This window comes from Haliaeetus leucocephalus, unplaced genomic scaffold (genome assembly GCF_000737465.1).
Source record: "Haliaeetus leucocephalus isolate CR32 unplaced genomic scaffold, Haliaeetus_leucocephalus-4.0 Scaffold636, whole genome shotgun sequence".
NCBI lineage: Eukaryota > Metazoa > Chordata > Aves > Accipitriformes > Accipitridae > Haliaeetus > Haliaeetus leucocephalus.
The window spans coordinates 979,536-993,832 of NW_010973072.1; the positions used below are offsets into that span (position 1 = coordinate 979,536).

The 14,297-nt window shown below is 37.1% G+C and overlaps 1 protein-coding gene across 1 annotated transcript in view; it reads left to right on the forward strand.

Annotated features, from left to right (window-relative positions):
* KIAA0556 (KIAA0556 ortholog) overlaps nt 1-14,297 on the forward strand; it is a 63,094-nt gene that overhangs the window by 43,039 nt on the left and 5,758 nt on the right. The window contains exons 17-22 of the mRNA XM_010578429.1: nt 1,394-1,571; nt 4,054-4,219; nt 8,852-9,009; nt 9,330-9,394; nt 10,583-10,693; nt 12,551-12,690. Coding sequence (XP_010576731.1) covers nt 1,394-1,571; nt 4,054-4,219; nt 8,852-9,009; nt 9,330-9,394; nt 10,583-10,693; nt 12,551-12,690 — 818 coding nt within the window. The remainder of the gene's footprint in view (nt 1-1,393; nt 1,572-4,053; nt 4,220-8,851; nt 9,010-9,329; nt 9,395-10,582; nt 10,694-12,550; nt 12,691-14,297) is intronic.

Below are 14,297 nucleotides of genomic sequence, written 5' to 3' on the forward strand. Positions count from 1 at the left end.
GGGTTCAGAGAGGTTTTGAAATCTGCCAGCCCTGGGGACATTCAAACTTTCACTGGATAAACTCCTGAGAGATCTAATCCAATGGACATGCTCTGAGTTTGGAGTCAGACTAGAGACCTCCAGAAGTCCCTTCCACCCTGCATCATTCTGAGATTCTGTGAAGGCATTGGCATGGTGATGTGAATACTAAACCTTGTGTGGATAGCTGCTTTACCCTATCTTTTCCATTTTGTTTGGAACTATACTCTGGTTTTGCCTGAGAACTCTTGCATGCTTGTATCCTAAGCAAGTTTAGTCTTAGCAATGGCCTTGGGAATAGCATCTAATATCAATACAGCCATAGCTCCAAACTTGTCAGCTAATAGAACTATTTATTTCTTAGTGTCCTTGCAAATACTAATGAGATCTTACACCCAAGTGAATTTATGTGTATATCAAGATTTAGTCTCGTGTAAATTGCTATGGCTATTTAGAGGTAATTGGGCTGGATAGCTTACTAGGTTTAATGCTTGTTTGTTTTACAGGGCGTCATGACTACTGGTGCTTCTTTAGACATTATCCAACCTGATTATTTCTGGGCTTCTGTAACGTGTGAAATGAAAGATATTTTTAATTTACAGTGATAGATTTTTATGGAACCTGATCAAATTGGAATATTACTTGTTATATCTGTATATGCTATTTATATTTTTTCAGTAAGGCATGAAGCAGGTGGATCTGAAGATACACATACAATCTTTTGTCTGCCCAATTTTTCTTTCCTATTTATTTTCTGGAGATGCAGGCTAATGAACATTGCTGCTTTTCACTAATGCTGTCCCATTAAAACACTTCCGTGTGTCCAGTTCTGACATGAAGATAGTAACCTAAACACATTAGTAAACCAAATTTGGTTTTTGGTTTAACTATGAGTTGGTGTTCTCTAACAATTTATGGATTTATGAGAGACTGGATTTATATGAATCTATATAGTCATTTCGCTCGCAAAAGATGATAGCTAGACTTTAGACTAATAGGTCTTCTCTGTGTCTGCTTAATCACAAAATCTGTCATGTAACTGCTTAAATGTATCTTTGAATTACTGTCAGTCTACAATCTAAGTAATGAGACACTTGATAACATGCTTGATCAGGAGTTGTATAGTTACAAGCGAACAAGATGTTGGTAGCCTACTAAAGGGGACTAACACAGATTTACAGAAGATACTATGCTATTACATGGAGGTAGGCATGCAGACCAGGAAGTATCCAAATACAGCATATAAAGTTATTTAATCTAAACAAATTACACATCCTGCTAATTGGTGGGGCTTGCATGCATGCTGATATTGGCTCCTTACTTCAAACCAGTAAGTATGTATATGTATATGTTATATGTATATTCTTTTATATAGGTCTGCAACTGAATTTTACCATGACCTGGGGAGACTCTCATTACCTTGGACTGACAGGACTTGAAGTGATAGGAAAGAATGGTCATGCATTAAAAATAAGTACAGAACAGATTTCTGCTTCACCCCAAGACTTAAATGATCTTCCAGAGTATACAGGAGATTCCAGAACATTAGAAAAGTAAGTAGTGGAAGAGTTGGATTGTCCAAGCATTTTCTGCAGGGCTCTTTTTTTCCCTTTGTGCCTGTTGTTTCCACAAACAGTTTTGGAGTTTATCAATTTTAGATGCATTTTACATCAGACTTTATAAAGTGACAGAATTATATAAACTTTTATTATGTTAACACATGTTAATGTGAACATGATTTTCATACCATCACTGCTCATTCTTGGATTTCACAAACTACCCAGGAACAGCTTGTTGTAGAAACATGAATGAGATGTTTCCAAAGGATGGTGTTTGAGTTAGGAGATGGTAACATGCCTGGTTGGTATCTCTGCTAAGGACTTTCCAGGCAGAAATGTGGATGTTCTGTAGCATCTGTCTATGCATATGCAGTGATATTTATGCAGGATTTCAAGATAATTTCAAGGACAATTTTCAAGTTAGCAAAGGGTGAGGATGTATTAGGGAATTACACAAATAGGTGCCATTCTTTTTGCAATTCTGCAGCTTTTTTTTTGTAATTCCAGTGAAGTTTTATTAATTGACAAGTATACTTCCTCAAATTAACTTGTATTTCCTAAATGGTAGCAGTATAGAAATCATAGTCTATAGGTCTGGAGAGGAGTTGGCATTTGGTTGTTATTGAAGCTGTATGCTGTTGTTTCCAAGTCATATCTTCATTTTAAAGGGTATTTTCAGTTGTAATCCTGTCCTCTGGCATGTCTGTTGTCTGTGAATAGGTTTATGAATTAGGACTTTTCTTTTCAAAGTCTTTGTTGAGCCTTGCTTAGAATGTTGTATTTATCTACATCTACACTAACTCTGTTCTTTGTAATTTCTGCTAATCTGACTAATACAGATGTCAAGCTTACTTGTATATAATGCGTCAGTTCTTCTGCCTATTTGTATGAAAATCTCTTCTGTAGGCACCAAGATTTAAGAAATCTTCCCATTAGATCCCCTGTGATGAAGAGATTCTGGTGGTGGAGTCTCTCAATACTCCACTGTGATGGACCCAGATGCAAAGAATTCATTTAGCTTTTCTGTTGGTGTCTTATCTTCTCTGAATGCTCCTTTTCCAGCCTTGTCATCTGTTGATCCTACAGAATTTCTGGCAGGCTTTCTGCTTCTGATGTATTTGAGGAATTTTATTTATGGTACCTTTTGCTTGCTAGCCTTCATATTCTTTTTTGGCCTGTGCATACGCACTTAGCCTTCCAGAGTTTATGATCCTATCAATTTAGGGTTTTTTTGATCATTAATTTTGTTGAAAGATGGCTTATAATACCTTTCTTTATCCTGCCACTGAGCCAGACTGGCTTTGATTTTTCAAGTCCTCCCTCTTTCTAACATCTTTCTTAGTAAGTGGGATACATTTGTTCTGTGCTTCTAGTATGATATCCCTTAATATTCTCTCTGCTCTGTATAATGATTTTATTTTATTTTGTTGCCTTTTCTTTTTTTTTTATGTACTTTGTCATTTTTGCTTAAGAACCTTTTTGGGCACAAGAAATAGGGGCTTCTTTTGCTTTTGATATTTCTGCAAGCATGTTGAATTTGAGTATACTACAGTGCTCTTCAACTGTAGCATTTGGAATAGGTCCTGTGTATTATTCAGGACCAAGTCAAGGATTATATCTTCTCTCATGGGATCCATAATCAGTTCCTCTGTGATACAGTCATTATTCAAGTCTTTCTTTAAGGAACTGCCAAGTCTGGCACTCATTCTTCCATTAGACTTTTAAATAAATAGTAAGTACCTAGGGCAGTGTACCAAAGTAATTACAGTGGATAATTAGTTCATATTCTCCTTTACCCCATCTTTGTATGCTGTAGTTTGCGATAGAAGAATTTAAAGTCAGGATTCCAAAATGAGGAAATAATGGAAATAACTTTATCAAGTCAGCCTGAAGTCTGTGCTTTTATGAAAAGACATTGTCGTGCTAATAGAAAGCTTTTTAAAAAAGTAGGAATGTGCCTAACTGTGTGCATGAAGAAGGACGTGAACAAACTCTGCTTCTTCTCTGGGTTATCCAGCTGCCATCCAGCTCCTTGTTGGATTCAGTATGGTTGCATTGGCATAATAACACACCGCAAAGTGCCAGATATACTAGTTTAGGCATGGAACTATATTAATAAGTTATATTGTGTCTGGGCCTTAGAGTTTTGCCTTTGGCCATTTTGGTACAAAAGTAGTTGAGCTTTCCTCTGCCTGCCCTTTTTCACACAGGGAAAACCTAAGGATTTTTCTGGTTTTCCTCAAATGGGCCCAACTAAAGGAGATACTGTTTTTTCTCCCCCCACTGCCTTTAATTCAACAATCGCATATTATTTTTTATGTTTACTTTGCTTTTTAATTGTATACACATGAGCACAATAAGCCCTAGGAGCTGGAAGTGGCATCTAGAAAAAAATTAACACCTAGTAAAGTACCTGATTTTCATGAGAAAAGCAAGCTTTTCTTTTTTTGCAGCTAATGGATTTTTCTCTTTGTAGGTTAATAGATGGGACTAATATCACAGTAGAGGATGGCCATATGTGGCTCATTCCCTTCTCTTTTGGAGAAGATCATCTGCTTACAATCCATTTTGATAAAATTGAAAGTATTACAGGGCTTCGCTTTTGGAACTATAATAAATCTCCAGAGGATACCTATAGAGGGGTAAGTAAAAGAAAAGGAGCAGTGCCAGCAAAAATATACAGCAGTGCATTGGAAAATTGGTACTGTGATGAATGAATACAGCTGCCTTAATGGAACACCATAAATCTTTCTAGATTGTCTGAGTCTGAATTTTGTGGCAGGTATAATGCATTTCTGTCTCCACAAACAGCAAATATTGAAAAAAAGCCAGAGATAGTTTAAAGAAATCTTCACAGCTGATTTTTCTAAGAGACACATACAATAGCACATATTATTTTCAAGATACATGATTCTGAAGTGGTATCCTCTCAGTATATAGTATTTATGCCTACCATATGATTCTTTATTTCCTGGAACACGGGGAATGATAGAACAGGGATACTTCTCCAACAGAAATTCTGCTTAGGTAAGTTACAGAAGGCCGGTCAATCAATACTACCTTTTCCAAGAAGCAGGAAGAGTCTCTAGAACTCCAGTGTTTATTAGGGAAAGTTGACATCTTCAAACAGTTTGGCTAAAGTAGTTTAGCTAAAATGGTATAACATACCTCTGTTCTTCTTTTTCCAAATCGCTTGTTTTACTTTTTTTTTCATATTGAATTATTGGAATTGACTGACAATTGACACCTGTTGGAGATCATGTTGCATCTTGCTGGGACTCTGAGTTTGGCTGTCCCTCATTTCCCTGGTTTTTCTCAGAAGCTATACATGCACTTGTTATGATAATGAAGAAGTAGTTGCTGTTCACTGCATAGAAAGTTTATGAATCCATTTGTTTCCAGATCTTTCCCTTCACATATAACTGTTGCATTCTTGATGTCCAAACTCAGTCAATAGATAAGAAGAAAAATGTTGGTATGTATTAAACTAGAGAGAGACAGGACAAAAAGGATGAGCAAAGTTCTGGAAAAAATTTTAGAATTTAAGTTGGAGGCATGGATCCTTCATAGGACTGGGAAACATAGTGGCAAAAGTTGCAGAACTGCTTCTCTGTGTAAATTTACCTTCCAGGAATTGCTTTAATATGAACACCACATAAATGTGTGGAGAGGTGTTCCCTCTCCACAGCAGAGCCCTGGCATCTTTTAGTATCAGCATGGGATGTTCTTGAGTGCCAAAGACTGGCCAAAGACTCCCAGAGGGCCAGAGCATAAGATCCTTCATTTAGCCACAATTGATCTAGAAATTTTAACCTATGGCACCTGATTTCATAATACATTGCATTAATCCAACCTGTTTGATACATGGGAAGGTTCAGGAGCGTGTTGAGTTTACCATCTCAACATACCCCCTGTATAACAACTAGGGGTTTTTAGTAAAATCTGTGTCCTGGTTTCGGCTGGGATAGAGTAATAGTACTTCAGTAGTAGTAGTACTATAGTACTGGATAGTACTTTCTTCCTAGTAGCTGGTACAGCGCTGTGTTTTGGATTTAGGATGAGAATAATGTTGATAACACACTGATGTTTTAGTTGTCGCTGAACAGTGCTTACACTAAGTCAAGGACTTTTCAGCTTCTCATACTGCCTTGCCAGCAAGTGGGACGGGGTGGGGTGGGAAAGAAACTGGGAGCAAACACAGCCAGGACAGATGACCCAAACTGGCCAAAGGGCTGTATGATGTCATGCTGAACAATAAAACTGGGGGGACTTAGCTGGCGGGTGGCAGCCCACTGCTCGGGGACTGGCTGGGCATATGTCAGCGGGTGGTGAGCAATTGCATTGTGCATCACTTGTTTTGTATATTCTTTTATCATTATTATTATTTTCCCTACTTTTTCTGTCCTATTAAACTGTTTTTATCTCAACCCACGGGTTTTACCTTTTTTCCAATTGTCTCCCCCATCCCACTGGGGAGGAGTTAGCAAATGGCTGTGTGGTGTTTAGCTGCCTGCGGGGTTAAACCACAACAATCTGTTACTTAATTGATATGATTTGGCATAAAGAAAGAACTCCTCCCTATGAGAGTGGTACAGCTCTAAGAGCTCTCAAGGAGCTCTCAACTCCCTGTATGTGTGTCTCAATTATAAAGGAGGGAAAGAAATAGCCAAATCCTAAAATCTAACATGGAATTTGGTCATTGGAAGCCAAACCAAGAAAGAAAGGAAGGTATATTTTCACAGTTTACTTTGCTAGGAGGAAAAAAGAGGTGAGTCTGATAAAGTATGCATGCAGGTGGCACACCTCTAAGTCCCATAAGAGTTAGTGGGTACAATTTAAATGAGGAGTTCATACCTGCAGTCCTGTAAAAGGATGAAATAAATTATTTGGAAAACTGAAGATGAAAGGTATCTGCTGGGCCACAGTGAAGAAGCTTTAGACTATAAACCTAGGGCATCATGACATCTGTCTATTGAAGTATTGCTGTTCCTTCTAAGAAACAGTCCCGGGGTATGAGATATAATGATTTGCTAGGCAGCTGTAGACTGGTGGATTCTATTCACAGCTTTAGTATGAGAGGGTAACGGCAGTGAACTGTCAAAATGAAGGCTTGTGTGCTATTTCTATGAAAAATTAGCTTGTGAAAGCTTTGTTATGCGATTTGTAAAATGCTATGTGTGACGGTTGAGTGCCTTCTCAGATGATGAAAATTACTTAGAAATGAGGGCTGTAAAGGGCACATAAATATAAGCAGCTGTGGTATAATAGGTAAGATTTCATCTCTAAGTCTCTAGACTTCCCATTCAATATGTGTTTCCTAAACTAAAGTGTATTTCAGTGGGTTTTTCACTTCCTCTCCTTAGCCCGGCAGACTGATTCAGCTGGAAAGTAGCATGCAGAAGAGTTTCTGATATGAAAAGGGTATTTCCTTTCTTTGCTCCCAAGCATATTAAAGATGAAACCAGAAATAGTTATTTCTCCATACTTGGTACTCATAAAAACTTGGTACTCATAAAAACATTCCCTCCTAATTAATCTTCATGCAGTTTGGAAATGAACTGAGCATCTCCTCTACTCTAGTACAGTACCCGAGGTTTTCAAATCAAGAAATGTTTATGTAAAAAAACCCAAACAACTTCCTGAAAATTATTTGCTTTTGGGATATTGCATGTATAACTTACTGAAATTGTAATTGAATAAAAAATCATTACAAATGGAAAAAATATGAAAACTGTTATGAATATCAGGTCACTGATAATATACAGGCTTTGCAGAAAACTCTGAATGTTTTTAAGTTCTTCTCAGATAGACACCTGAAATGGGAATTTTAACTATAAATATTGCATATCTATTTTCAATAGAAATCCTAATAATGAGAATTAAATAGTTGCATATAAAACTAAGTTAACCTCAAATTGTCATATATACATCAGTCAGTATAAAATCCAAAGATTAGAAAACTGACTCACATTACCTTTAGACTACATTAAGTCTTTTCTTAACTAAATGAATCTATTTTGGTTCAGTATGTTAATCAGCAAGCTTTAATCATAGTGCCAGTTATATGGCCATGTTGTTATATTTTAGAGGTATTATTCCTTCCTTAACCAGTAGTTAGTGAAAGACTCAGTGCGATAAATGGTGCTCATGATTAATGTTAAGTTATATTTAACATATTTCAGGGCAAGATGCAGTGACAATTGTTGCTGCATGATTGAATGTGACTGGGATCATGCATACAACACCAGATGGTGCTAATGGGGAGGGTGAAGGGGCCAGGACTCCTGCATCATCTGAATAAGTATACCTGAATTATTTAGTTTAATCTTCAGAGATTGTATAAGACGTGCATGCATCTATGATGTGGACAAGGCTCAATTGTTTCTGCCTGGTACGGGTACCTCTTCTTTATTCATATGCCCTTAGGTTACATGCAGCACTGCTGGGTAGACAAGTTTGCATGATCCTGGAAAAGTCCAAGTGCCACCTGCCACAAAGACAAATAGAACTTGTGAAATACAGGCTTTCTAGAAGTGCAACAGAGACACAAAAGAGTCTGCTTGAGAGAGAGTACTGGGTTATGTGATTTCTTAAAGGCTAGCTTATGCTGAGCAATCAGGCCTGGTCTAGCAGTACATTCAGGTGCATGATGACTAACTGTCTCCTCAAATCAGCTTTGCGACATATGCTGACTTGAAAGCCGAGTCTCTCCATCCTGTTGATGTGTATGTATTGCTGCAGGCTCAGGAATCATAGAATCATTTAGGTTGGAAAAGACCTTTAAGATCATTGAGTCCAACTGCAAACCTAACACTGCCAAGTCCACCACTCAACTGTGTCCCTAAGTGCCACATCTACTGTCTTTTAAATCCCTCCAGGGATGGTGACTCAACCACTTCCCTGGGCAGCCGGTTCCAATGCTTGATAACCCTTTCAGTGAAGAAAGGAAACTTAGGTTTGCTGAGATCTAGCGAGATGCAGTAATTGAAGGATCTCTTCAGTACATTTTTATTTGGTTGGTTTTTTCCCCCAAATCCTTGCTTCTCCCATCCCCATCAGTGTCAGCTGCGATGCTCTGAATTGCACACTATGGGTTGCAACTGGTATCTGCTGGTTTAGGCTTTCTTTTGCCAAAGGATGTCATACTATAGAGGAATTCAAAATTATTGAAATTATTTCAGCCTCTGAAGTGAATGCAATTGTTTTGGATCTATTTTATTTTATGTAATGTAATCTAATATCATGTCATGTAATCTTACGTTATTTTAAACCAGGCTAAGGTAGTCCATGTGTTGCTGGATGGTCACAGCATCTCCCCACCAGAGGGTTTTCTTATCCGCAAGGGACCAGGCAACTGCCATTTTGACTTTGCCCAAGAAATTCTCTTTCTTGACTATCTGCAGCCCCAGCTGATTAATAAAGTACAAAGGAGGTAAAGTAGGATGTTTTTGCTATCTGAACCACACAATTTCTCGTAACTGTTCAGTATTCTTTCATATTCTCTGTTGAAGCCAATTGTATGAGGCACCTGGATGAAAATATGAAGCACTTAGAGCAAAACGTTTCATTGGGTTTTAACTATATACAGTTAACCAGATTTTACTGAGATCAGAGGACAATCTAGTCCATAATCACAGGCAGGGGGGTTGGGGGTGGTGTTTGTGGAGGCTTAGTTCTTTCATTTTATTCTCGTCTTTTCTGAATGAGCCAAGAGTACATAAAGAAAATATTTTGTCTTGTTTCTTTTGGTAGGACTGGCTCAAAGAGAATGGAACAGGCTAGTATGGACTATGAAGCACCGTTAATGCCATCTGGTTGTATCCTTCTCTGTCATTTTCTTACTTGTCATATAGAATATTTTAGAGTTATATACTATGATTATGAGTCCTGACCTTTTTGAATCCAACAATTTCTGGTGCTTTAAGAAATTAACAAGATACCAAGAATATGAGAAAGGCTTCCATTAAGTATGAATTAAGAATGAAAAAAAGGAACATAATATATGAATGTGTGACTTGTTTTCAGATACTCTGGTAGCTTTTTCTCCTGCCTTTTATAATCGATCCAGGCTAGAGCTAGAGGTCCATTAGCACAGTATCCAGCCAGTCTATCAAAGATAGAAGCAGCCTTCGTATTTTTGCATATCTTTGAATGTTTGTCTCATTTTATATCTTTATTAAGGTTGATCAGAACTGTGTAATATTTTTGTGATTTTTCTTAATGTTTGTGGCTTTTTAAGCTTTAGTTTTCCTAGATAAGTACAGCCTTTTGTGATAATACTTACTGTCATGCCATCCATCTATTTGATGGGCCTTTTAAATCCATTAGGCTATTCTAACCAAGTTTGGAGACAATGAGGTCTCAGCAATACTTATTTCCTACCAGTTTCATGAAAATTAGTGTTGGGGTAGAGCAAAGAGATACAAATGAATGCTGCGTTAGAGAAATGGACAGCACAGACTCCATCATTACGTTTTCTGCCATTCAGTTTAGGGACATATTTGCTGGCTGATTATCACCCATATAATTCAAAACCAGGCAAAGGCATATTCAGGAAACATAGGAAGGCAGTAAAGGCTCCAAATAGGAGCTATGGTGTTAATAAGTTGCAGTGTACAAGAAGGTAAGACCCACAATAAAAAACTTCGGTAGTTCTTCATCTGATGGAAGAACATATATGAACATGTATATATGTGAACATGTATATATGTAAACATATATAGATAGACTTATGCCTAGTTGTGCCACCTGCAGATGTACATTTGTATATTATCAGTGATAGAAAAGGCAGACTTCTTGTCTTAAAATAGTTTATTCAGAGATGTTTAAGATATAGTGAAGTCAGAAGTGAAAAACAGGCTGTTTTTCACTGTCTTAAACTGCAAATAAGAGTGTCTGACATCAAGATGTGAGCTGCACAATAATTTTTGAAACTGCAAATTAAATAGTCTGCTAGGACAAAGTATCACTATCAAAATTTTCCTTAATAGCTTTTTGCTTTTTAGTTGTTTTTCAGTTTCAGCTTCTGACAAGTTGGGGTGATCCATACTACATTGGTTTGAATGGACTTGAGTTGTTCGATGAACATGGAGACCAAATCTTACTATCTGAAAACAGTATCCTTCAACAGACCGAGCGCCTCTATCCCTTTCAGATACACAGTTTGCTCCCTGGCACATTATCATGTAGCATCACTTGCTACTTCTTCCAAATTGCCAGTTTATCCCATGTGATTACTCTGCTTGTATTTCTCTATATTCGTGTGATGATACTTGTTTCCATATGTTTTAATGTATTCTGTATACTTTCAGAACATTTGTTCTCTGAATGGGATGCACTAACAAAGCAGGACGAGGTTAGAGAAGGGAAGGCTTAAAAAGGACATGGTATTTTTTGCTGTCAACATTTATTTCTTCTATAGTATGGAAGGACCAGAAAGTTTGATGAGCTATAAATTCATAAGAAAAGGTTGAGCTCAGTTCTTTGTTATGGAATCTTTCATTGTGCTACAAGAAAGAAATTTTTCCTAACTCTTGTTCTGGAGCTTTAGGCTATTCTAGACACCCAATCCAGTTGTGAAGATAAGGGTTGAGACTTTGAATGTGATTCAGTGTTCCCTGGGTAACCAAGAGAAGGAATGAAGGACATGTTTGAAAGATTCATAGTCATCAAGGTTACACTTCAGTGCTCTGCATCAGCTAAAGTCTCTTAAGAGCTGAAAGCTTCATACCCCAACATATAATTCATGTAGCTCAGTCACATGGAAGAAACAGTTTCTTAGCCATCTAGAAAGGATAAAAAGCATGGATACTGCATGAATTGTATGTCTCTAAGGATCATCATTGCCTAATAAATAGAGGATATGATGAAAAAGGTAATAAAGGCTTTTTCCTCAGTGCTGTTATTATTTGTATCTTGTATGATACATGATGAACTCGAAACATCTGTAATGGAGAAGAAGCATTTTGAAATTGAAAAGTGGTAACAATTTTTTTTTAAGAACAAGGGATCCTTAGCTTTTAAACAGTATGTCTTTACAGTACAATACAATGCCAGGTAAAGATACCTTAGCTGATTTTGAAGGATCGCCTGTTTCTGCCTGTACAGTAGTGTTGCTTGGATAGATTAGGATCCCCAAAAGAGCATATTTGTCTTAGTACAGTACTAAATGTGATAATTCAGTACTGAGTCTGGAGCAAGCTTTTCTTAAACAGTCGAGGCATTGCTGTGTTATTCCTTTAAATTCTTTATAAATACTTACAGACTCAGGCCTTTTAGAAAGCAGGACAAGTGGAAATTAATGCCCCTCAAACTGGATTGCTAGGGATTTATAATTATGAAGACAGTGCCATCCATCCACATTTCTTTGCATGTCTTTAACATACATATGTTTTTAACATAAATGTTCTCTTACGGAGAAAATCTGGTTACCTAGAAAGCCTGTTCAATAGAAGGTTTAATCTTTCCCTCTCAAAGAACTGAAAGAAGGCCTTATTAGACAGTTACTGATTTTTATCACAAACCTTGAGGAACTCAAGTGAAACTTAATCTGACTGATGACTACCTCCTGCAGGGATACTTTTCTTGAGATATATTTCATATGAGTTTTCACAAGTTCATGCTAAAAAAATGGGGCTTTGTCACAAAAAAGCTGGGAAGTGCCTATTCCTGATAAGGGAACTTTATCGATGAAGTCATAAATACATATTTGAAAATAAATTAAATGCAGCTAGTAAATTTATTCCTATTCGAAAAATAATTTTGAATGCCAGAATCTGTAAGGGTTGTCCTGCTTTTAGAAATGTGCCCCCAAGTTCCTCAGCCACCTATGTGAAGTAGTCAGAGTATTTTTAAGTATTACTGCTGTGGTGGTGAATACTCGCTCATGGAATCTGAAAGAGCAGTCATGAACTTTTGAATATGGTGTTTCTGAAATGTTCTTTTCGGTTATTTACGCTTAAAGTTTTTTTCAGATATTGCTGCTTTTCCAGATAGTGTCAACATTTTAGAAGACGTATCTGGAGACATCCGAACTCCAGACAAACTAATTGACAGAGTAAATGACACAACTGATGGCAGACATATGTGGCTTGCACCAGTCCTTCCTGGTTTGGTACATTTTCCCTTTTCATTCCATTTTAGTGACGTGCATAGGTGTAGCTAGAAGCATAAAGGAAAGGGGGAGCACACATAATTTTATTTAAATTTGATATTAGTAAATGATGCTAAATCACTGCCTTTTAGAAGTTCTTTTTATTCCAGTTTCTCTTCACTGCACAGATAGCAGCAGTATAGACTTCCCAAGTTTGTAATCTCCTTCTGTCTCCATGGTGCAACAGCAGAAGAATTTCCAAGGCGCCCATAGATGTTTTTTCAGTTGCTATCATAAAGATACTGACAAAAGAGTTTAATATGCGTGTTTTGTGCAATGAACACCTTTCAAATGGGAGCAGAGTGGGATCTTAAATTCATTTTTACAAAAAGCAATGAATATTGTTCCAGCAGTAAGAATTTTTTCAATCTCATTATCTGTGTTGAATTCAAATTCATAAATTAGAGATGACAGGCTTAGTATTTCATGTCCTAAGGCACCAAGTGATTCAGCCCTTTTAGAAGCCCCATGTTTAAAATATGGAGCATCAGATACCTAAACAGGAAAAGCAGATAAACTTAGATGAGTTCTGACTTTGTTTTGGGAGAGGACCTTTTTTATGGGCCTGTTATGGACATCGTTAAGATGTATTTATTTCTTACAAGAGGATGGATTTCAAAAGTAACAAAATGTAAACCTGACGTGTGGTATGTTGTAGCTTACTGTGTTGGAAAATCCTTGCTCCATATGTTACAGTTATTAGAATATTAAAAGCAAAGAATTAAGTCACTTTTGGAAATACTTCATATATCATTATATGTTGTAATGCAGTGGGTATAATTAAGGTAAAGCTTTTAAGTATACTTGAGAATACTGACCACTTGCATTTCTTAGAAAAATGGAAGGTCTGTGTAATGCTTGAGGCTCCTACTGTGTAGATCCCACATCTTGAGTCCTGGTAATTAATTTGATGGCATGCTCAGATATCCTTTATAACACCATGAATGGTTGATCTGACAACCATCTGAGTTTGCTCATGTCCTTATAAAAGACATGCTTGCAGAGACTCATTTTGGCAAAAAGGAAAGTGACAGTACCTGGAGTTCTAGCACAGATGCATACACTGCTTTGTGTTGTTATGTCTAACACCAAAGTTCTGTAGAAGAACATAAGAACAGTATTAAAAGGGTAAATTGATAAAGTGTGATACGCAGGAGGGAAGAGTAAGCAATTTAGTGGTGCTTTCTGTCCTTAAACTGTAGCAAATGATACCTTTTCAGGATCCACATAGTACTTTTCTCTCTTCCGTCTTCCATGGTATGGTTGTACAGCCAGGAAGTGCAAGTGGATTAAGCAATCAGCCTATCCGTGATCATCTTCTGTAGCTGGGGTGCTGAACCAAAGCTTGTGTATACTTACATCCTCATTGCTAGGCTGTTTTGAAACATGCTGGTTGCCTAGAAAGCTGAATTAACTCTTTGCTATATTGGAAGGTTTGAAAGCTTTAAGGAAATTTTACATTATAGCCTTTCTTTTCCTTTCTAAACTTCTTTTCCTTTCTAATTCTAAAAGTGTTTTTGTCTTTTGCAAATTTATTACTAATGTAAGTACAATTTGAATTCTTTGTT